This window comes from Acomys minous (genome assembly GCF_964271855.1).
Source record: "Acomys minous genome assembly, chromosome: 16".
NCBI lineage: Eukaryota > Metazoa > Chordata > Mammalia > Rodentia > Muridae > Acomys > Acomys minous.
In genome coordinates this window covers 33964405-33989392 of record NC_140498.1, presented here as the reverse complement: position 1 = coordinate 33989392, position 24988 = coordinate 33964405, and the positions used below count along the sequence as shown (strand labels likewise).

General features: G+C 46.0%; 1 protein-coding gene across 2 annotated transcripts in view; it reads right to left on the bottom strand.

The window, feature by feature from the left end:
- WWC1 (WW and C2 domain containing 1) overlaps positions 1-24988 on the bottom strand; it is a 147759-nt gene that overhangs the window by 55146 nt on the left and 67625 nt on the right. For both annotated transcript variants that reach the window (XM_084761244.1, XM_084761245.1), the window contains exons 2-5: positions 21491-21600; positions 16188-16391; positions 2849-2925; positions 1386-1465 (exon numbers count right to left, since the gene is read on the bottom strand). In XM_084761244.1, coding sequence (XP_084617370.1) covers positions 1386-1465; positions 2849-2925; positions 16188-16391; positions 21491-21600 — 471 coding nt within the window. The remainder of the gene's footprint in view (positions 1-1385; positions 1466-2848; positions 2926-16187; positions 16392-21490; positions 21601-24988) is intronic.

Sequence of the window (24988 nt, the reverse complement as noted above, 5' to 3'; positions counted from 1 at the left end):
CAACAAAAACCATTCTCAGTGAGGTAAAGAGAATGAAGTGAGAGAGATGGCTCAATAGTTAAGAGCGCCACCTGCTCTTCCAAAGGTCCTGAGTTCAATTCCCAGCAGCCACATGGTGGTTCACAACCATCTGTAATGTAATCTGATGCCCTCTTCTGGCCTACAGGTGTACATGCAGGCAGAGCACTGTATACATAATGAGAACGAAGCGAGGCAGCTGTTAGAACAGGGCTCCCTAGCAAGCTGCAAGCTCGGGTTAGAGTCTCAGAGTCGCTTCCTGAGACTAAAGGACTAACTAACTAGTGGTCTGCTCCGAGCCTCCTCACTGAGTTCCAAATCAGTGTCAGGGTCTGTTAACATCCTGGACTGGGATTTTCTAGCTCAGTCCTGACAACCACAGACTTTTCAGATGACAAAACCAAAACTCAAAGGGTTAGGCTATTTCTCAAGGTCCTGGTTACCTGGGACTTGAACCCTGGCCCGCTGCCTTGTGAAGCTACATTCCTAACACTCTGTGCCAGGGTGTGTGTTGGAGCAGGTATCTTTCTCCACCTGGGACTGGGAGTCTGCTGCTTCTCGCTGAGGATTGTGGGTAACCAGGGCTGCAAAGGAGCCTCTTCTGAGCCAGGTCTGTAACTGGGAGGAAAAGGGAAGGGGCGGGGAGGGTTGTCAACGCACCAAAGGACCAGAATTTTCAATGCACACCCGGCTACAAGGTGACACAGTTGTAAAGCAGGTTTGTGGAGGCTCTGAGAATAATGGAGCACTTGTAGGAATGAGCCGCCTTAAAGTATGCTTCAAAGCTGCTGTCGCTGCACACAGAGGCCCTGGCTTTAGTAGGTCAAAGCTAGGAATGCCTGCGCTCACACTGTTACCCTGAATTGTCTCTGGTGTTCACTAAAACTTAACAAGGAGCACAAAGCACAAACCCTGGCTGGAATGAAGTTAGAATCTGGTTTGAAAGATACACACACACACATACACACACACACACACACACACACACACACACACACACACACATACACACACACACGACATATTTAAAAAAGGTATAATTATAACAACAGGCTGATATTTACTGAGCATTTAGCATACAACTCAGTTTCCTCATCTATATAAGGGTGATAGCCATAGAAGTTCGGGGCACGACAAGGACTCCGTGGTTTGAAATAACTCTGTTTACCTCCACCCTTGGGTGATGGCATCTTTAGAGAACGCCAGCGCAGAGGGGTGGGATGTGAGGGGTGGGAATTTAAATAGAATTATGGGAGATGCATCTTGAGAAGGGGAGGGAAAGACTGAGCAAGAGAGGGGCAGAGAGAGCAGGTAGGGCAGCCCGGGAAGGACGCTGGCCCGTGCTCTCCACTGCGGGGTAGACTTACTTCTTCAGGGTCTGGAAGCCACGCTCCTTGAACTGCAGCTCGTGCTGCAGGTGGACCATCTCTCTCTTCAACTTGTTGACCTGGATGACAGAGGACCACACAGAAGACGACGAGTCAGAGGAGGGGGTGGGGGTGGGGCTGCAGGCTGGGAAGGGTAACCCTGAAGGCCCTGACTGTACTGCCGCTGCTGAAGAAGATGCCCACATTCCTTGGGCACCATAGGTCACAGCATCCTCCCTTCACGCACATGGGTCTGGGAGTCAGAATCCCAGTCAGTGTTCCTCTTAGGTCCTGCTAGCCAGTCTCTACACTAGGGACCTAGCTACGGGATCTCTCCTGCACCACTGGCCCCTTCTTACCCCCTTCTTGCCTGTGTGATGGATGGGGACAATAGTGGGTCCCACTCAGCTTATTGCTGGGGATGGGTCTGAGAGCGCTTTGCATGGAGGTGAGAAGCGATGAAGCAACTTCAGAGGCAAGACACGGCTGAGCGCCAGAGCCCACTTCCAGACCATGTTCGGCCTGTGGGGTGTCGGCAAAAGGTTCAATGAGAGCTACTGATTAAGTTCTGAGAGACTTCATATACTGAACCTCAATGTACACTTCTTTCAAAAAAAAAAAAACCTGACTAGAAACATGGTGCTTGCCAGGGTTGGTGGCGCACATCTTAAATCCCAACACTTGGGAGGCAGACGCAGGCGGACTGCTGTGAACTCGAGGCCAGCCTGATCTACAAAGCCAGTCCAGGACAGCCAAGGCTAACACAAAGAGACCCTGTCTTAAAAAACCAAAAAAAAAAAAAAGAAAAAAAGAAAAAAAAAAAAAGAAAGAAAGAGAGAGAAAAAGAAAAAAGAAACATAGTGCTTACATTCCACTACGGGTGTGGTGTACGAGAGCTGAAAAACCTTTGCCCCTCAGACAGGACACAACAGCCCCAATATTCCATCCTGCCTCAGGCCACTTCCCCTATTTATGTTTTAGTATGTGGAAATTACTCAGACCTGACCAAAACCAGTGTTCCAAATACACAGTCTATCGTAAACAGGCCACTTAACCACCACACCTTAGTTTCCATCTCAGTAAATCGAGGTAATAATATGTGACTTTAACATCAAGAATTAAGATGACTCGGTGCGGGCAGCAGTGAGGAGGAAGACGAGGAACCAAACTAAAACTTCTGCCAAGGACTCTTGTTTCTTCAGGCAACGTCCTTGGTTTCTGCTTACTCATCTTTAAAGTGCAGAAGACGGCAACAGCTGCTTCCAGGCGGTGATGCTAGGATGCGAGATAAAGTGCCCAGCACTACACCTGTCACAAGGTGACTGCTAGTACCATTATTAATACACGAACCACCATCCCTGCTGTTGTCACGGAGGGGGGTGGGGCTTGTGAGCTCGGGCTGCCATGGCCTGGAGGGTTGGCTAGTTAGTTAGTGGGCAGCGGGACGCTGTGAAGATCCTTACCCGGGACTTTGCAGTGGCAATTTCAGCTTTCAGGATCTCAGGGTCATACTTTGAGCTGGATGACGACCCAGAGACCACTGCAAGGAAGAAAGAAGACAATCTCAGTTAAGGAAAGTTAGCTTTCCTGGCCATCTAAATAAACTTGGAGAGAAAGGACTAAAACCACTAACAACCTAAATGCCCCACAAAGGGGGATTGTTAACTAGGTATGATACATGGAGGATGAAGATGGTGTTGTTAGGCCTTAGACTCCCCAGGGCAGTGCATATGTGCCGAAATGACAGTCTTGGCAGCTCACCCTGGACGACAGGATTGCTAGTGGATACTTTTAGCATTCCTCAGAAACTTGTGAAGCGGTAAGACACACTTCCTTCCCTATCTCCTCTTCCTCTGACTGAGGAGGCATGTGGCTCCCTGTTGTCATGCGCCTATGGTGTGTACCAAGCCAAGGCTGGCTTCCAGACTCTTCCTTCCTGGATAGGAATGTACTTGTTATGCATCTCAAAGCTATGCTAGCCACCTGGTCCTCCTTACCTCCCCCACTCTGCTAGCTCCAAGGCTGCTCCAGATTGCAGCTCACTTCCCCGCATTCTTTATAACAACAAGGCGTCCCCTTTCTTTATAACAACAAGGCGTCCTCCTTGCCCTTGCTAGTCTCCATTCTTTCACAGACAGCCCTGGGCACGTCCAGTCTGCTTCTTTTTCTTTCTGCTCTGAACGCTTCTAGATTCTTCTGGATGTTCTCCCCCGCCTCCCACCCCATCCCCACATCTATGATTAAAAACCTTACACCCACCTCACGGAGTGGCCATCTTGTTGGTTCTTTACTGCACCCGCGCTTACAGATATAACTAAAACGATTTAAAACCATGATATAGAAAACTACAGAGTGAAATGAGAAAATGTCTGGCACGTATTGTCCCATGAAACCCAGCTGACAAAGTAACGCACAGGCAAGTTAAGTGTTGGAAACATACATCTCATAAGCCAATACCACAATCCTGTCTCTAAGAAGATATGAAAAGCTCCTTGCCTGGCATGTGTGAGACCCTTGGTTAACACTGCTGTCTGGAGGGGTGGATGATAAATGAAACTATTTTCCACCTTTGCTTTTTCTTTGGTCTTTTTCATATTTTCTAACATGAATATCTACTTCTCTAATAAAGATGCTAAAAAGTTAAATTTTTATATTAATGTGTGTTTGAGAAGAAAATAAAGTACCCATGATTATACCACCACAGAACAATTATCTCTGTCCTAAGTCCTAATGCTTAGCTATAGTTTTATCATGTCAAAAATTTCACTGCCTTTTATGTCTTTGTAGTTTATGAAAGGGAACACAACGCAGTGTGATGTACCTCAAGGAAGAAAACGAGACAAAGGGAAACCGGCACATACCACAAGCTCCCAAACTAAACCAGAGTTACCACCAACCTGGCTCTGCATGTCCGGGGTGAGATAGCAGGGAAAAACATCTAGATATGTGACTCGTTGTATCCTAAATAAAACCCTTCGCAGTTGGGCAGTTGTTCTTGGCAGGGAAAGTATCCTGGGGTGTGCTGAACCACACCGGATGGGCTCGCTCACCTTCCCTCACACACACACTCCTGGTGGTCCGAATGCTGCAGTAAGAAGCCAAGCAAGGGATGCCAGGCCCTTCTGACTCATTTTCAGTGTCTGACAGGGACGAGGCGCGAAGCTGCTTTTGGGTTTAGTTAACATGGTTTAGCCGGACTTTGAATCATGCACAAGGAAAGATAAAGTTTGGGAAATGGGAAAAAAAAATCACTCTGTATAGACAACAGATGAGGTGTCAGTGGGCAGCAAAGCACTTCATTCCGCAAAGCTCACAATGACGACCAGCGTGATGGGGCCTGGGCTTTATCACAAGAGACAAACAGGGCTGGGGAGGGCTTCTCAACCTTTGTCTGGGCATGGGACAGGGACTCAGGTGCTCAGGGTGTGCCATCACCTCCTACTTTCTAATTCTTCTAGCCTTCAGTGGGCTTGAGGGTGTCTGGGAGGGACCTGGCTGGATACAGGCCTGGAATATGGCTTAAGCATATTCTCCAAAGAGGTACCTCTCAGCATTTTAAAGTGGTTTGCACAGTCCGTTATCCACGGAGGATGGCAAGAACATGATGAAAAGCCCAGGGAAGCTGTCAGTGTGGAAATAAGATGGAGACGTATGCAGAAAGGTCATCAGAGGGGCTGCCTATTCTAAGAACCACGGTCTGCTACTCCCTGTCCCCCTCCCATCATGAAGCTATGCAGCCCCCATGGGACACTGTTATACTATGGGAGAGACGTGCAGGAGAGTGGTGACAATCTGAAGACCTGTCAGAAGTGGCAATTCCTGACCCAGGCTGGATGAAGGTGATTCTGAGGTAAGTCCTTGTGAAACAAATTAGCATCCCTTGGCCATGCTTGGAAATTCTGGAAGCAAAAGAAGCCAAAAAAGAAGAAGAAGAAAAAAAAAAGGAGGGGGGGAGAACATTCCTACCACCAATGGGGCTGCCAGAGAATTGAATTTTTATCCTTTGGAGAATTCTTACAAAATGTACAATTTATACACAAAGCTGCTGAAATGGAATACAGCCTGGTGCATAGGTTTCAGTAAACTTTTTACTGAAGTTTTTTGTTTATTTGTTTGAGACAGGGTTTCTCTGTGTAGCCTTGACTGTCTTGGCCTCACTTTATAGACCAGGCTGGCCTCGAACTCACAGCAATCTGCCTGCCTCTGCCTCCTAAGTACTGGGATTAAAGCCATGTGCCACCACTGCCTGGCTATTTTTTTTTTTTTAATTTTTAAAGAAACCTCTATAAGCCCAGCACAGTAAAACTTATATAATCTTATATAAACTCAGGAGGCTAGGGCGAGGGGACTAAGATGCAGGGAGATACTGAGCTATAGAACAAAACACACTTTTTAAAAAGTTAATAAAAGCACACACTCTATTTGCCACATGTTTACAGTTGGACAAGTTTTCACAAAAGGAGGACGTTCAAGTGATCTGCGCTCAGGATAGAGACTCTGTGTGTGCACCCCTTCACTGCCTCCCACGGAAAGAATCTCATATCCCAACAGGACCTTAGAAACAGTGTTGTTTCCTTGATCCAAGTTATTTTAGAAGAGTTATATGTGAGTATAGTTTAAGAAATCAAGCCAGGCGGTGGTGGCGCACGCCTTTAATCCCAGCACTCGGGAGGCAGAGGCAGGCAAATTACTGTGAGTTTGAGGTCAGCCTGGTTTACAAAGCGAGTCCAGAACAGCCGAGGCTACACAGAGAAACCTTGTCTCAAAAAAAGAAAAGAAAAAAGAAATCAACTCAAGAGAGACCCTGTCTCGAAAAACCAGGGGGGGAGGGGAAGAAAAAAAAGAAGAAAAAAAAATCTACCCAGGGTAAGGTTTGTTATTAAAAGAAAAGAAAGAAAGCATGGTATAGTCCTCAACTCATTCCTCACTAACTCATTCCTCCATTTGAAACTAATTTCCATGTTTAGTGTTATTTCTCTCCCCCATCATCCTCTCCCTGCCTCTCATCCTAAGAATCAAATCCAAGAGACTCACTCACACCTGCACTCTACCACTCCACCCCGGCCCCAGCCATTCAGCTAGAAGGCTGTGTATCAGTGGTACCCCTTGGTCTGTGTGGGTTTTAGGCATTATCTGTTCACTTCCCCCTCCTCTGGGGGATAACCTAGCTTCTCTTCTTTTCCCAGCCCCACACCACACACTTGCCCATCTCACCAGCACATATTCCCAACACAACACACTCGGGGAAAGCCATCTTCAGCATCTGCTCCGTTTTGATTCTGCAAATGATTCAGGTCAGTGAGCTAGCTGGCTTCATTTACTTGTCCTACTAAGCATTTTTTTTTTTTTTTTTGCCCGGTCCTCCCCTCTAGGGTTAATACTTGTCATTTTCATGTTTAGCTCAGTGTCCACTAATAGACCACTAACTCAGCCTGACATCCTGCACTATCCAAATGCCCGCTCTTGGAGTACAGGCACTATTACTGCCTTCTCTCAGGAAGCTTCCACGTGACCTGGGGGCTGGGTATGCACAGCCAGTGCCCACGGGAGCTCTCACTCTCCGCTGCTCCAGCACCCTCCCTCCTTCTTTGCTGCATTTCAGGTCTCTCTTTTTAGGTTGGCAGAACATCACTTCTAGTGGCTTCCTGGGAAAGCAGACAGGAAGGAAGCACACGTTTTGAAATCCCACACGTCTCAAAATATCTTTATCCTATTCTATACTTAAAGAGAGTTTTGCAGTTACGGGATACTTAGGTCAGAACTGACCTCCCTGCAAAGGCCCGTCTAGTTGTCCTGTGTGACTGGCGAGAAGTACGGGACAACTGGAGTCCTAATCATTTCTCTGTGCCCGGATCTTTCCCTACGGATTGATGTGGCATTGTTCTCGGGTTTTCAAATTTCCCAGTGGTGGACTTTTCATCTACCGTGTTGGGTACTCGGTGAAGCTTTCCAATGTAAAAACAAAAAACAAAAAACAAAAAACAAAACAAAACAAAAAACCCTCCTCCGGTTCTGGGAACTTTCATAACTTTCATTGACTTATTTAACGGCGGCTTCGTCCTCTGTTTTCTCAGTCCCACCGGATACACTCTGATCTGGAATAGACTCTCGGCACCAGTGCTGTTTTCTCCTTTGGTTGCCAATCTCACTTTACTTTGGCTCTGCTTCCCAGAAGGTTTCCTCAGTTGTATTTTCCAGGCTTCCAATATAGCTGTTACTGCTCGTGTTTTGATATCTAAAACATCACATGGCTCTTGGAAATCTCCAAGATTTGAAATATAGCTATGTAGCCTCTGCTGAGACCGTCTTCTCGTGAGCACGTCCTACTTCCCCGGGGGCCTCTCCTTCTGTGTGTGGTCAGTCTGTATTTCTTCTGTATCCTAAAAAGTAGAGGCCAATCTACGTGTTTGTGCACTGTGTGGTCCATGACTTCATTGGCTATCTCACTCTGGAACTCTCAATGTCTGTGTCTTTTATTTTTATTTATTTATTTATTTATTTATTTATTTATTTATTTATTTTTCTCTTCACATCTATCTTCTGGGCAGGTCTCCCAACCCAGCCTGGTGAGCGATGGCCTGCCACCATTCTGGGCACCAAATGAAACACGAGGATTGGGTTCTCCAAAGCCTATGTTCAAATAATAATTACGTTTTAGCATGGTATGTCCTGGCTTTGAACTTGCCTGATGTCCTCTAATCTTCCAGTCCAGCGGCTGCAGTACACACCTTCAGTCTCTTGCGAGGTTTAGAGATGGGTAATCACCTGGCTCTACCGATATAGGACGTGCTCTGGTCTCAGACAATTTTTTCAGACGCTCTTCTCTTCACGCCTGTTTTCAGAGATAGCTGCTGCTGTGCCAAATTTTATGTTCTGCACTGAGTGTGGAGCTGTCAGGTTCCGTGCATTTCCTGCCCATTTTCCCTCTTCTGAGGCTGTCCAAGAAGGTTACCACCTGACTTGTAGCCTCCAGATCTTTCTGTGACATTTACAAAGCAAAACAAAACAGACAAACAAAGCACACCATGACTGAACAACCTGGGGAGGAAAAGGTTTATTTCCTCTTACAGCTTATAGGTCCATCATTCAGGGAAGTCAGGACAGGAACTCAAAGCCGGAACCCGGAGGCAGGAACTGAAGTAGAGGCTGTGGAAGCAGTGATGCTTCCTGGCTTGCTCTTGATAGCTTGCTCAGCCTGCTTTCTTTTAGCATCCAAGACCACCAGCCAGCACAGGGGCAGCACTAATCACTATTAAGAAATGCCCTATGGACTTGCCTACTGTCTGCTCTTACAACAGAATTTTCTCAATTGGGGTTCCCTTCTCTCAGATGACTCTAGCTTGTGTCAAGTTGACATAAAACTTGCCAGCACACTCAGGCTGTCAGGCATGTCAGCAGGCACTTTTACATACTCAGCCACTTCAGTTCTCCTGCTGGTATTTTTTAACTATGGAGCCCCACTGATATTTTTTTTTTCTCTCTCTCAGTTGGAAAATTAAAATCTGGAGAGGAGAAGGAGCATAGCTGGGCTCCAAAGAATTCAGATCTCCCAAGCCTTCACCCATTTAAGGCTCGGAGGAATGAGATGCAGGCCGGGAACCTTCCATGTGGCTTGCCAACTTGGATTAAATGAAAGGGATGAAGACTTTGAGATCAGACCTGCCTGGGTATCAAGGTATCCACTGCTTTGGAGGAGGCTACTTGCCACTCTGGGACTTTGGTTTTCTGGCTCATAGAGTAGAAACAACACTCTCTTGCAAGAGGGTGTGTATAAGTAGAGGGCCTTGCCTATCGCTCTCCGGGCACACAGCAGGTACACAGTAACTCGGTCTCTCCCTCCTTCCCCATGGGGCTAGAGATGACATCAGAGAGTTGGTGATAAAGTCTACCCCAGGGTGTGGCCCCACCTGTGCCCGGCACTCACGATGGTCAAAGCCAAATGATGAAACCTCCACAAGCCTCAGCAGGCTGAGTTAGAGGACAGGCATGTGGCCTCGCCAGTCTGTCACCCAAGAAAACTTACCAAACCTAAAAGAAGATGAAGATGAGGCTTTGGCCATCCCTCCTTTAGCTGGGATCATTGGCTGGGGCGGGGGCTTGACACTGCCTGGCTCGTCTGGATCTCAGATCTTGTTGCCTGATGTGACCCCCACGGAGGTGGTTTCTGAGGCTGGCTCAGTTCTTGGGGATGTCTGAAAGTTACACTAATGGGCTGAAGACCTGCATCGCTCGCTTCCTGTCTTTGCCGGGTATTTACAGGCAGAGCATTGCTATTTGAAATGTATGGTGCTGGATCGGTTTCAGGCTTCAGAATTTCTGCATTTTGAAATGCTTGCGTATACATAATGAGGTGTCTTGGGGATAGGACGCAAGGCAAAAAATAGGAAATTTATTCATGTTTGATAGAAACTGAAAGTAACTCTATTTATTTTTGTTGAGGTAGTGTCTTGCTATGTAGCCTAGGCTGACCTAGAGCTCATTATATATATAGACAAGACTGCTCTCGAACTCACAGAGATCCACCTGTCAGAGATCCACCTGCCTCTGGCCCAGTGGTGGTATTAAAGATATGTGCCATCACTGGCTTGAAAATAACTTAGTATTGCAAGTACTTTTGTGCACGACACAAAGTTCATTATATCTTACTTATGGCATCACGATAGCATTTAAACCATTCTAGATTTTGGAACATTTTAGATTTTGGTTTTATAGATTAGGGACACTCAGCTTATATTTGTGGTACCAGGGATCTGTAAAAATTCATTCACAGTACCAATAAATAACAACATTTTATTGATCAATGAACAATGTGATATGCACCATTCCATCCCCTCATTGGCTAATTTAATCCCATAAAATCCCCCAGAAGGCATCCTGTTATAGATCGATTTTGCACACACAAAAGAACAAGAAGTTACAAGGCTACAGAGCTGGCCGACTCAAGCGCTTGAAAGCAGGCAGTCTGTCTTCAGTGTTGCCCCTGACAACATTATATATGGGACCAGGAATGGTAGTATAGGCCTCTAATCCCAGTATTTGGGAGGCAGAAGCAGGTGTATCTCTGTGAGTCAGGGGCCAGCCTGGTCTACACAGTGAGTTCCAGGCCAGTCAGGACTACATAGCAAGAACATGCCCTTAAACATATATAAATTACATCTCAGCACATATATAATAAGCCAGACACCCCACAAATGTCTGTAATTCCAGCTCTGGCGTATTTGAAGCCCTCTTCTGACTTCTGCACACACACACAGGCACATCCCTCCCCTCTATTCACACACATGTACACCACACACATGTGTGCATACACTTTCATGGGCACATACACACAAATTAATTAATTGATATTAAAAATAACAAATATCTGGACAGATGAAATGGCTTAGTAGATAAAGACACTTGCTACCAAGACTGATGAGCTGTCCTTTGGCCTTCATGGATGCACCACGATACATGGGTACCCATATGCACAAGCATATAAAAAATAAAATAAAGTGTAAATGCTGTCAAACCAGCTTGGGACTTTGAGCTAAGTCCCATTTTAACCATGGAGTTATATGTCGATTAGGATATTTACTTAGCCATTAACATGTTTCTAAAGAAATTGTACTAGGTGCTTTCCCTAGACCAGTGGCTTTCAGACGGAGCCAACTTTGCCTTCTATGGCATGCCGAGATGTCTGGAAGTGTTTTATGTGTTACAACTTTTGGGGAAGGCGCACTGCTGGTACCTAGTAAAGAGAGACCAGAAGGATGCTGAACATCCTTTTACATGCAGGACATTCTCAGTTCCTGCTCCAAATGCCAATGGCACTATGGCTAAAAATCTTGCTATGGACTCATCAGAAAAAGGCAATATTAACATGTATACAGTTAGACATAAGGAGTCTGAGTCTGGTACGAACAATCTCCCATGGTCAATGTTATGACAAGCGATGTGTGCATCTAGGATGTATGCACCCAGGACGTGTGCACCCAGGCCTCCTGAGAACAGCTTCCCAGTGGCTGCCATTAGGCAGTATATCTCATGCAACATCTTACTCTTACTTGACTCGTTTTTTTCCCATCTGACTTTTAATTTTAGCAGGCTTCTATCCACAAATCCAAGAGTGACGTGACAAATATTGATGCATCCTTTACCTAGATCATCCAGGGTTTTATTTATTTTTTTTGGAATTGGAAACAGAATCCAGGGCTTGCACATGTTAGACAAGAACTGAGTTCTATATATCCCTACTTCCCTTTAAAAAATTTAGGTATGAGGCCAACTGCACCCCCAAAAAATCCATTATGTAGCCTAGACTATCCTCAAACTTGTAATCTTGTTGGTTTGGCTTTTGGAATAGCTGGGGTTTGGGGCATGCTCCACCATTCATGACTAGATCCGCCAGCTTTCAACATTTCCTCATTTGTTCATTCATCCTTCTGTCTGAAAACACACAATATTCAAAGCCATATTCAAAGTATGTCGTCAATCGCTACTGACACTTAGCTTGACATCATAGTTTTCCCCCATGTTTTCTTGCCCACCACTTCAGGTAGCTTCTTTGGCCTTTTAAAATCTAGACCAATTATCTTGCAGACTAGTGTACATTATGGATATATCTGTCTGTGTTCATCCAGACAGATTCAGATGAACTATTTGTGGGAGACTCTGTGAAGTACCCATGTCACGGGGCTTGTGATACTGACTGGCTATTTGCTAGTGATATCAATTCTACCCAATATATAAAGGCTGCAAATGTCTCCAACGAAAAGGAACATTTTACAGCCTAAAATTAGCAAATGGTTCGTGGGCTATTATTCTGCATCTAAACATCATGGCAGAAAGGAAAGTATATTTGCCACCTTTCAAACTATGGAGCTTTAAAGAGAGAAAAAATATCAACTTCACCTGCGTAAGTCAGAGTCTCACTAGCAAAAATAATATCTCTATTTCAGGACAGTGTTAACAATATCACTGTGCACTGAACCCAATTTCCTACATAAAGCCCTAACCTCCAAAATGACAGGGTGTGGAGGCAGGGCCTTTGGAAGGTAAGTGAGTTTAAGTGATGTCCTGAGAACTGGGCTGTTGGGCTGGGATTGGTGACATTAGAGGAAAGAAACCAGAAAGCCTGCGATCTGTCTCTGCCATGGAATGTGAGGTCACAGCAAGAACGCTGTAAACCAAGACAGCTCTCACGAGAGCCCACTCACTCCAGCACTTCCTTCATCTCTGGCGTCTGGCTCCACAGCTGCGGGAGAACACTGTGGTGGTAGCCATCTATGGTGTGGTATTACAGCAGCTCCCACTGACTAAGGCAGAGCCCATGCTGGAAGCATCTTAGTGTGTCATTGGACCTACACATAGCTGAGATCCTGGGAGAACTCCTGAGTGACACAGTAGGGCAGGACGGGAACAGGGAGTGGTCCATCATGGCCAGCCCCAGCCTGCCAGCTAAAATGAACCTTCCAAATTAAGGCCATCACAACCAACCCACAGATGCCTGGACACCACGGTGACATGCTTGTCCCCACTACCTGACTGATACTCAGAGATGGCAGATGGGTTTGAGTGTTATAACTGTCTCTTACCAGCTGTAGTCACATCGTTGACCCTGAGCCTTGGTTTCCTTATCTGTTAAGGTGGGTACTCATAGCACCATAATTAATATGGGATTGGAACAGAAGTCCCATGAAGATTGTTGAAACTACCATATATAGATTGCAGGAAGGTCCCTGACATGTAATAAAGACTCCATAAACACAGGGAAGATTTGGTTCGTAAAAAATAGCAGCATGCCAGACGTGAAGTCACGTGTCTATAATCCCAGCAATTAGGAGGTAGAAGCAGACACAGAAAGAGCACACGTCTATAATCGCTATAACCTTGGGAAGTAGAGGCAGGAGGAGGAGGCCAGCCTTGGCTCAAGGCCAACCTTGGCTACACAGCAAGTTAGAGGACACTCTCAGCTACAGAGGCTCTGTTTCTTAAGGAGGACACCATCCAGATTGTTCAGGGGGTAAAGACACCGGCCACCCAAGCCTGACGATTTGATTTCAATCCTTGAGATTTCCACATGGTGGAAAGAGAGAGTCATGCTTTGTTAGTTGTCTTCTGACATATCATAACATGTGTGTTTACATACATGTACACACACACACACACACACACAAAATGTAATTTTAAAATATACACAATGCTGGGCATGATGGTACACATCTTTAATCCCAGGGGGCAGTGCCAAGTGGATCTATGTGAGTTAAAGCACAGCGTGGGCTACATTATGAGACCTTGTCTCCCAAACAATAAACAGGGGCTAGAGAGATGGCTTAGTAGCTAAGAGCACTCTTCTCACCTCCTCAGGTACCAGGCATGCATATGGTACACATAACATACATGCAAGATAAACACTCATATAGACTAAAACAAGTAAAGTTTAAAAAACATCAAAACAGCAATAACAAAAACAAAAATACACACATACAACATAAGATTACCACTTCATTACCAACATATTTCAAACCACACTGTTCATAACATTAAGTATATTCCTGGCAGGAGTGCAAACTCATTCAGCCACTATAGAAATCAATATGGTGGCTCCTCAGAAAATTGGGAATTGATCTACCTCAAAACCCAGCTTCATCACTCTTGGGCATATACCCAAAAGATGCTCCATCCTACCACAAGGACATTTGCTCAATTATGTTCATAGAAGCTTTATTCATAATAGCCACAAACTAGAAACAACCTAGATGTCCATCAGCTGGAGAACAGATAAAGAAAATGTGGCACATTTACACAATGGAATATTATTCAGCTGTTAAAAACAATGACATCATGAAATTTGTAGGTAAATGTACAGAACTAGAAATAATCATCCTGAGTAAGGTAATGCAGACCCAGAAAGACACGTATTGTCTATACTCACTTATAAGTGGATATTAGCTGTAAAGTATAGTCACACTACAATCTATAGACCCAGAGATGCTAAGTAATAAGGAGGGCTCTCCCTGGGAAGGGGAAATAGAATAGATTTTGTGGGTGGACAGGGGGCAGGTGAGGACGGGAACAGAAAGGAATCGGGTGGAGGAGAGAGTATGGGGAGAGATGACTGAAAGAGGTGGGCATTTAGGAGGCAATATGGAAACCTAGTGCAGTGGAAACATCTTGGAACCTATGAGGGTGACCCTAGCAAGATCTCCTAGTAATGGAGGATATGCAGCCTGAGCCAGCCATCTACTACAACCAGGTTAGGTTTCCAGTGGTAGAACTGGGACATCAACTCAGCCACAAGACCTTCAACCCATAGCCTATCCTGCCTACAAGATGCACTGGGGCAATGGTGCCTCAAGAGTTTCAGCCAATGACCGGTCTAACTTGAGGCTCAAGTCATGACAGGGAGCCCATGACCAACACTGCCTGAGTGGCTAGGAACCAGAAGATGGATGGTCCAGAGACCTAGGGTAGAAGCAAACATAACTGACAAAAACCAAACCAAACCAAAAAAGTCAATGAAATGATTCCTAATGATATTCTGCTATACTCATAGATAGGTACCTAGCTCAATTGTCATGAGAGAGGCTTGCTTCCTCCAGCATCTGATGGGAGCAGAGGCAAAGACCCACACCACACATTAGGCAGAGCTCGGGGGAATCCTGCAGATGAGGTAGAAGAAGGATTGTAGGAGCCAGAGGAGTCAGGGACACCAGGAGATCACAGCCCACAGAACCAGCTAAGCATGACTCATTGGGGCTTACAGAGACTGAAGCGGCAATCATTGAGCCTCTACTGGGCCCTCTGCATATGTGCTTTGGTTGTTTCACTTCAGGTTTTTGCGGAACTTCTAGCAGTGGGAGTTGGGGTATCTTTGACTCTTTTGCCTACTTGTGGGACCCTTTTCCTCCTACTGGGTTGCCTCATCCAGCCATAATATGAAGGTTTGTGCCAAGTCTTATTACATTCTGTTATGCCATGTTCAGTTGATATCACTGGGAGGCCTGCTCTTTTCTGAAGGGAAACAGAAGAGCAGTGGATCTACGGGAGAGGGGAGGTGGGGGTGCGTGTGAGGAGGGGAAGGAGGGAGGCTGTAGTCAGGATGTGCTGTATGACAGAAGAATAAAGAAGAAAAACTGAGGTATATCCCTGACGTTGTAAAGGTGTTATTGACTGTTATTACTAATCATCCACTTCTAGGACTATTTTTTCTCTCCAAAGCAACAATCTGTACCTATTAAACAACTCCCTGCTCCAATTCTCTCATAGCCGTGGATGAGCTTTAAATGAAATGACGAGGAATCTGGTTAACAGTCTAAAATGATTACAAACGAAACGGAATAAAGCAGGCTGCAAACGGCAAATGAAGTGATTGATGCTTGAGGGTGCTGGGGAGATGGCCAACGGGTCAGAGCACTTGCCTGTGAACTCCCAAAGACCTGGGTTTAGATCCTCAGGACTCACGTAAAAAGCCAGACACAGCTGCGTGTGCCTGTAACTCCAGCAATTGGGGGAGAGAATGCAGGAGAGGGACACAGAAAGGTCCCTGGGGCTGGCTGGCCACCAGCCTAAGCCCAGCAAGAGACCCTAGCAAGAAATAATGAGATAAGAAATAGAGCAGGGTACCCGACGTCCTCCTCTGGCCTCCACATCTATGCATGGGCACCAGCATCGACACGTACCTGTGCTTACAATGCACACACGCGCGCACACACACAGAGAGTAAAGGGAAGGTGAAAAAGCAACAGGAGAAATGCTAGAGAGCATAGTAGTTTGTACAGGGGATGCTGGTAATGGGCCCCGGGGACGAGAGGTACTCACAGCTGACCTGGGAGCCCAGCTTATGCTCCCAGACGGCATGCAACTGCTGATACTCCTGCTGGGCCAGCTCCAGGCGCTGCTGCTTCACCTGGTAGATCTCCTTTTGTGCACTCAGAGCCTCCTGGGCCACCACCAGGTAATCCTTCAGCATGTGCTCCTGCTCCCGCCGCCATTGCACCCTCGGATCCTCGATCTGAGTGGTTTCTGAAACAGATCCCAGAGCAGTATGTCAGCACCGTACAAGCACCTGTTGTGTTGCTGGCCTGCAGGATTAACCACCAGAAAGCAAAAGTACGATGTACAGAAGCTCATCGTTTTATATTGCTGAGCATAATATAGCCAATAAATATAAACGGGTTAAACTCACTATGGGGCAAAGCAATTCCATCTGGATTAGTTACACGACCAAAAATAAAACATAATAAATAAAACAGTCATAGGGGAGGGGAATAAGGGGAAAATGGGAGGGAGGGAAGAATGGGAGGATACAAGGGATGGGATAACCATTGAGATGTAACAAGAATAAATTAATTAAAAAAGGAAAAAAATGTAAATAAATAAATAAATCAAGATCAGTTTTCAAACTGAGCACCAAGTTCTGTCTGATAACAACCAAAAGAAGAAACAGGTTAAGGCATAACAGAGGTTCAAGGCTATCTGCTATAGCTCAATATAAAAGGAATCAGTTTAAAAAATATGAATAGGCACCCTATTCTCTGTTAGCAATATAAAACAGAATAGTATAATATATAAATTAGGAACAGGCTTAAAATATTAATACTTTGACCAATAATTCCTCCATAGTAACTTATCATAAAGTTTTTTAAAAATTTTTAAAATTTCAGGTGGAGATATATTTGTACAACAACACAAAAAACAGCAAGAACATATTTGTGCTTCCTGGCGTGTGAGAGTCCTTTATATACTCTGATTGTGGGTGCTGTGCAAATGTTTTCTCCTTATCTCTCTGGCTTGCACTGTCAGTTTCTTAGTGGCATCTTTTGAAGGAAAAAAATAGATGCTTTAGTTTGACAAAGCTAAACTTGCTACATTTTTATAGTTAGTGGGGTTTTTTTTTGTGTGTATTGTCCAAATATGTGTGTGTTTCAAAATGTTTCAGATTTTTCTCTTACTTCATTTTTCCTCTTTTCCTCCTCACCTGTGCAATGAAAGTGGGTCTTGAGTTTCTGGTAGCCTCTCTAATTTGGGAGCACTCACTTCTCAGCATTTTAGCTAAGATTAAGTATAGTATCCAGTGCTGAGACCAGACATGTGCTACCATACCAGGCTCAGTTTCTGACTGTTCTTTTTTTCTTTTCTTCCTTTTCCTCTTCCTCTTCTTCCCCTTCTCCTTCTTCTTCTTTTTTGTTTTTGTTTTTTTGGAGACAGTGTTTCTCTGTATAGCTTTGGCTGTCCTGGACTCACTTTGTAGACCAGGCTGGCCTCAAACTCACAGCGATCCGCCCGCCTCTGCCTCCCTGAGTGCTGGCATTACATGTGTGCGCCACTGCAGCCAGCTACCTGTGTTTTCTTTGAGGTGTTTTATAGTTTTAGCTTTTATGTTTACGGCCGTGGCCCAGGTTTGGATTTGTTTTTCCATATTCCCATGACGCAAGGTAGGAATAGGGGTAGAGGTCCCTCTTCTACTGCATTCGCATATGGAAAGCACCTGTAGCAGCAACTCTTGGGGTCTGGTCTTTGGAGAAGTAGGCACTCTGAAGGTCCCTTGATGGAGTCATGCTAAATGCTGCTGGTTCTAAACTGGTCACTCTGTAAAGTGGCCCTTCTCCAGGCCATCCCTCCTGCGCCATGGCTGCTCCTTACAACAGATAAGGCTGTATCTGGGTAGGCTCTTCAAGATCGTCTTGGCTAACTATTTTGTCTTCACTAAAGTTATGCACGTTGTTGACCTGTATAAAGTCATGACACCGTGGCACAGTTAAGCGTACTACAAAGTGCACGACCCAAACCACCAGACCCCTTGTCCTTTCTTCCTCACACATCTCCCCACAGAACGGCAGCCACCTCAATAATAATCTCTTAGATGTTTACTGTAGTCATCATAGAGAATCACTTCACTCCCCTCTACTTCATGTTCATGTGCTTATATGCACATTCTCCGTGCAAGGTACACAACTACCACACTCAGGAACTTTGCATGTCCTCCCCTACCCCTCGTGCTGGGACCAACGCTGTGTGCCACCCGAGCCCATCCCTTCCCGCTTCTTACAGACACCACACGTGTGCTTTTCACAAAGTTAACAACAGTATCTTCTGACGGTGTGAAACACGAAGAGCAACTGTGTTTAAAAAAAAAAAACAAAACAGTTGAACATCTGGGGAATATGCAACACTGTTAACTGTGTAGAGAACTATAAATTAAAAATAGCCAAGACATAGTCTAAACCTATGGAAAAATTCATTAAAAAAAAATGAGACCCTGAACGCCCTCTCCTTGAGGACTAGCTTTATGCACCAAAAGGCGCATGCAAGCTCCCAGGGGAAGGAAGCGACCAACAGTCTTACTCAGCTCTGACCCCCATGAAGCAAATCAGCGACCTCCATACACACCGCGGTGGTAACCAACCGCTCTCTAATTGGATTTAAGATCTGATCAACAAGAGGGAAATCATGTCTGGTACTGAAATCATCAGTCATTGGAGGAGAGTCTACAACCACTAATTTACTAAACCGGCACAAGCCCTAGCAACAATCTACCGACATTTGTCCTCACACCCACAGAGAAGTGTCGTCGTCGTCGTCACTCCTCATCAAGGAAACTTCTCTCTGCGGCAGATGGGGACCACAATAATGGAGAACCACAACCAATCAAAACGCAGAGTTGTAGAGCCCAGTCCCAGTGGGTCTGCTGGTTAGTTCTGTGTCAACTTAACATACACTAGAATCATTTGGGAAGAGGGCACCTCAACTGAGGCACTGCCTTCATAGGTCACTATGTGGGGGGGGGGGCATTTTCTTCATTAGTGAGTGATGGAGAAGGACCCTGCCCAATGTGGGTGGTGTCACTCCTGGGCAGGTGGCTCCAGGCTGTGTAAGACATTCTCTGATCAAGCCACGGAGAGCAAACTAGTTAACAGCACTCCTTCATGGTCCCTGCCTCATTTCCTGCCTTGAGTTCCTTCCCTCGTCTTACTTCATGAAGGACTTGCAGGCTATAAGCTGAAACATCCTCTGTCCTACACATTGCTTTTGGTTGTAGTGTTTATTTACAACAGATTTGGAGAAGAATTTTGCCCAAGAACAACACATATGAGTAAGAGGGCTTGCAGCCCATGGCTTCGAATGATTAAAGCTGTAATGATCACACACACACACACACACACACACACACACACACACACACACCCTTGCATTTGTCTCAATATTGCCATCTACAGATATGGTATCTTCTATCCAACAACACAACTTACAAACCAAAGGGAAACCAGTAGCCTGAGAACTGGTTAAACCACCAGATAACATTCCTCCCTGCTGGGTCCCATTTCACGCACATAGGCACACAAACCCCACTTCTGCCATCACCTCCTGGAGAATTAACTCCGCCACAGCCTGCTAGTTCCTCCTCCCTTCTGTTCCTCCAGCAACTCCCAGAAGCACCTTAACAAAAAAAAAAATCCCACTCCTGCCATGAGATTTTAATGAGGGGGATGCTCTCAGCAATTAGAGACAGGAAAGGACTGATTAGGGCTCTAGTACATCAGCATTTAACCCAGCCTCTGAAGCAGCCCTCCAAGCATTAACCTCATTCCCCATACACACTCAATTAGGCATATTTACTTCTCATTATCCAGTATGCAATCATGAGTGCTAATAAAAACCTTTGCTATCCCCAACAATGTCATTAATGCCATTAGCTGTCTCTCAGATACTCTTCTACGCTCTGTTGCCAACAACGGTCTGCTCATTCATCCGCTTACTCGTGCACTCATGCACATATGCCCTTCTCTACTTAGCAAGGGTTAAGTGCATACCTACTGTGTACCTCAGTGGGCCAAGGCTTGGGACGAGATAGAATTAGACACAGTAACTTCCCCCAGAAGGCACAGCAGTAACAGGCAAAGGAAATTTAGAAGAGGAAGTGGATGAACAGAGGCACAACTCCATTCTCCAGTATCAGTTTGAATCCCAGCTCAACCAGGGTTTCTCCTTTCCTCCTTGTTGAGATGGGTCCAAGGCTGGCCAAGGGGGGGCGGGGGGAGAAATCACTGTAGTCTCAAATTCACAATCTTCCGTCTCAGCACCCAGTGCTGGGATGACAGGTGTGTACCATCATGCTTGCCTTCGGCCATGTTTTAACTCTGAGAATTGAGCCGCCAATCGCTACCTCTAAATCTCAATAAGATGAAGTTAACCATCCGAATACACCACAGGGTCCCCGGGAGGACTGAATAAGACACTGCCTACTGAGAGTCTGCCACAAGCACACAGCCGAGTGTGCACTCAAGATGCAGGAGGCAGTTAGCAGCTGGTAGCCTGTCCTCAGCCTTCAGCCTTTGCCAGGCTCGTCCCCATTCCCTTTCATCTTCCCCTTGCCTGCGAGGAAAAGAAGTATGTTGTGGTTCTAAAGACACATTAAGACAGGCAAACCCTGTCCTCCTGCACACACACCATTTCGGAGGACAGAGATGGTCTTGGCTAAGAGTATGCCCATGCCGCCTCTCCTCAGCGGGGCATCTTTTCCTCCACACACGCTTCTGTCTTAAGGAGAGAGCGAGAGTGGGAATGTTCATCTTGGATCAGAATACTGTGGGCACAGACAGGAAATGAAAGTGGGCAGACTGACACTAATCTACTAAGAACATACGTGCACCTGCATTGCGAGAGGCTTGCGAGGGCTTCAGATACTTGAAAATGATAATGTGCATCTATTATTTTAATGGTAAGAAAGCCATTCATAAACATATGCAAAAATATGCACATAGGCACATATATAAACACACGATTGGAAATATTACAGAAATGATATGTTGAAATGACAGAGAAGAACTCGTCAGCAATGTTGCCACTAAAAGCGGGGAGCTGGAATGGCGCTAAAAGAAGTTTCAGATTCTATTAAAAACCTTCCGAACTGTTGTTTTCACATGAGCATACATTATCTATCTATATCTGCACTGACATCTCTACGTCTACATTACAGAGAACACAATCTGCCTTCCAGGCTCTGCTGGTGCTTCTGTGGAGGTGGTCGTGAGAAGGGAAAGGGATGGGCGGGGGGGGGGGGGTAGGGGCTGGGGGGGAGGGGGGAATGGGCCTGGCGAGGAGAAGGGCAGCAAAGCACTTACTGGTATTGTGGTCTATGAAGTAATCTCCAACCTGTGGATCATATGCTTCCTCCCATCCCAGCGGCAGCTCATCGCTGATGCAGTCAGCAAAGGTGAGCGGTTTGGTGTACCTGGCAAGGAAGACGAGAAACACAATCCGTCAGCCTGTAGCCCCCAACACTGCTGTGCTGTTTTTCCATCTCTCCGCTTTTCCTGATCTGCTCAGCAGATCCAGGCAGGCGGGTTTTTTTTTTTGCACTATAGCACCGCCTCTGGTGTGCCCTGAGCCCCTGGGAAGGCAAAGACATTCTGCAGTAGCATCAGGGTAAGGCTACCCCCCCAACCCCAACCCCAACCAGCCCCACCCCGGGAGAAAGGCAGAGAATGTATTCCGGTCCCAACATTTTGCCTCTAACTTGGCAGTGACTTTGGCAAGTCATCTTTCTGTCTGAAGCTTGGGCTTCTGAATCTCCAATTGATAGTTTGCACAACAGCTTGAAGGCCAAGTCTTGGCTTCGTGACTTGGATGCCAGCTCCCTTCTGGCTTTTCCACCTGCTGCTGGCTGGCCCACCCCACTCCGGTCTCTGTCCCGGCTCTGTCATGTATTGGTCATGCCCATTTGCCCTTCGAAAAGCAGGCCTCCTGCGAGCTCTAGAACAACAGACGCCCCTGCCCCAGGAGCCTAGCCAGCAAGCCATATTTATTTGCCAATTGAGCTGGATCCTAAATGCCTGCACCCACTGCTGGCTCTGCTCCGCCAGTACTGGCCAAACTGATTATTTGGCAAAAATAACTCTCTAAGGCCCCATCTCGCAGGGTGCAAACTGGTAGTAATCATCAAGTCTTAGTGGCTAAAATCAGACAGATAAACAAGTCAGGCAGCAAAGGCTTGTCAAGGCTGGAAAACTGCACCACACACCGTTTGTCCATGGTTTCAGCCAGAGAACAGGGAGCCAGGAAACTAACACGCGGGACCAGTGGCCCTGCAAGACAGCCCACTTTCACGTATGCCCAGTGCTGCTTCTGTCTAGGATAACCACATGTTACCATGCCCGTGCGGAAGCCAGAGGACAACTTTCGATTGTCAGTTCTAGCCCAAGACAGGGTCTCTCTTGTTTTCTGCTATTGTGTGTGATTCTCCTGTTTCTGACTCCTGTCTTGCAGTTAGGGATTGAAACTTCGTACCACTCTGGGCTCCAGAGAAGGAACTCAGGCCACCGGGTAGCACACATAGCTGGCATTTTTTTCATCCACAAAGCCATGTCCCCGGCCCTGAAACACTCATTTAAATACCCCTCTGTTTCTTCTGTCTGCTCTTTCCTCATTCCAGTGCTGGAATCCCAGGAGACTCTGTTTCAGATTCTTTCAACAGACTGGCAAGCTGGGGTACCAAGGGACAGGAAGAATGATGCTTTGACCATCTCTTCCTTAACCTGGATGACCGCTCTCCTCGCTGAAGGCCTGTGTGTCCTGGCTGAGTGCTATGGGAAGTGATGGAGCCCTCAGGAGGTCCCCAGATCACTAGAAATGTGTCCCTGAAGAGGAGAGAGTAGGACCCAGCCTTTTCTTCCCATCTCTTCCTGTCTGGCCATGAAGTGAGCAGTTTTGCTCTGCCACATGCGTATGTCAAGATCTGTTGCCTCAATAGTACAAGCTCAAGGCAAGAAAGAAAGCCACTCAGGTATAGACCGAAGCCTCTCAAATGGGGAACCATAACAAACCCTTTCTCTTTGCAAGCCCCTTGTTGTAGGCATCTGATAGAGAGATGGGAAGCTGACCAATAATCGCCCAATCTAAACCAAATGTAAAACCACATGGGGACAACGAGACAACCATGGCACTGAAAAAAGTCCCTGGCAGACAAGACATGGACGGGTTCACCCGCCTGCTTCATACTCAGAGTTTCAGAGACTGTGAACTGTATCTACCAATTGGCTTTGGTTAATAATTCATGGTTGCATTGTGGTAGACTGTGGTTTCATGAGACTGGGCCAGGGGTATGTTTTTATATGCAACAAACTAAGAATTATCAAATAAGGATCCGATACGCACTGTTCTTTAGTTGGGTGAGTTGGGCAAAAACTTAAATCTCTCAGAGCCTCAGAAATTTTCATCTGTGAAGTCGGGACTAACTAAAACTCTTTAGGTTGCTGGGTTAAATATATATAGCATAAAGGGTGTGTGTGTGTTGGGGGGAGGGTAGCATAGCAGTTAATGCATTTGCAAGATCATCAGAGTTTAGCTCCCTAGAACCCACTAAGCGCAAGGGAAGTGTGGCGGCCCACTTATAACTTCAGCCTTGGAAGGCAGAGACAGGGGCTCCTGGAGCAAGGTGGCCACTGAGACTACGTTGGTAAGCTCTGGGCTTGGCCAATAGTCTCTCTCGGTGATCAGGGAAGGGTTCTGACAGCAATCGACCTTGGGCCTGTGTACATATGTGTACCCACACATGCACGGACACACAGAGGGAACACTGGGACTAAAATGGCTAAAATAGTTTCTTCTTTGTTTGTTTTGAGACAGGGCTCACTCTGTAACCCAGGCTGGCCTCAAACTCCTGGCATTTCTGCCCCTAGCCTCCTGAGTGCTAGGAATCCAGGTTTACAACAGTACACCTGGTTAAAGGCCTATAATATTCTCAAGAGAGCTGGAAAAGAAAAGGAAAAGGGTAGAGGGGAAAAGGGGAAGGGGAGGGAGAGGAGAGGAGAGGGGAGAAACTAAAAGATATTAATTAAAATGGCTAAGGCTAGAGATATGACTCAGTAGGGAGGCTACTTGCCTAGCATGCTCAAAGCCCTGAGTCTGACCCCTAGCACTACATAAACCTGAGTATGGGTGCACACACCTGTAATTCCAGAAGCTGAGGCAGGAGGAGCTGAAGTTGAAGGTCAACCTTGTCTACATTGCAAGTTGGGAGCTAGCCTAGGCTACACGAGACTGGACTTATTTAAAAAAAAAAAATCTAGTCAGGTGTGATGTGTGATAGCACGTGCCTCGAATCCCAGCACCCAGGAGGCAGAGGCAGAGCTCTGTAGTTTTGAGGCTAGCCTAGCAACCTAGCCTACATAGTGAGTTCTAGGCTAGCCAGGGCTACACAGCAGGAACCTAACTTAAAATAAAATAAGACATGCAAAAAACTAGGTATAAGAATGCTAACATTGGGGCTGGAGAGATGGCTCAGAGGGTAAGAGCACTGACTGCTCTTCCAAAGGTCATGAGTTCAATTCCCAGCAACCACATGTTGGCTCACAACCATCTGTAATGAAATCTGTATACATAATAAATAAATAAATCTTAAAAAAAAAAATGCTAACATTGATCCAGGCGTAGTGGTGCACTCGGAAGCAGAGGCAGGCAGATCTTTGTGAGTTCGAGGTCAGCCTGATCTACAAATGGAGTCCAGGACAGCCAAGGCTACACAGAGAAACCCTGACTTGAAAAACAAAAAACAATAAAGAATGTTAACATTTCCATTTTATTTGTCTTTTATTTTAAACTAAATTTGCAATAACAGTTAT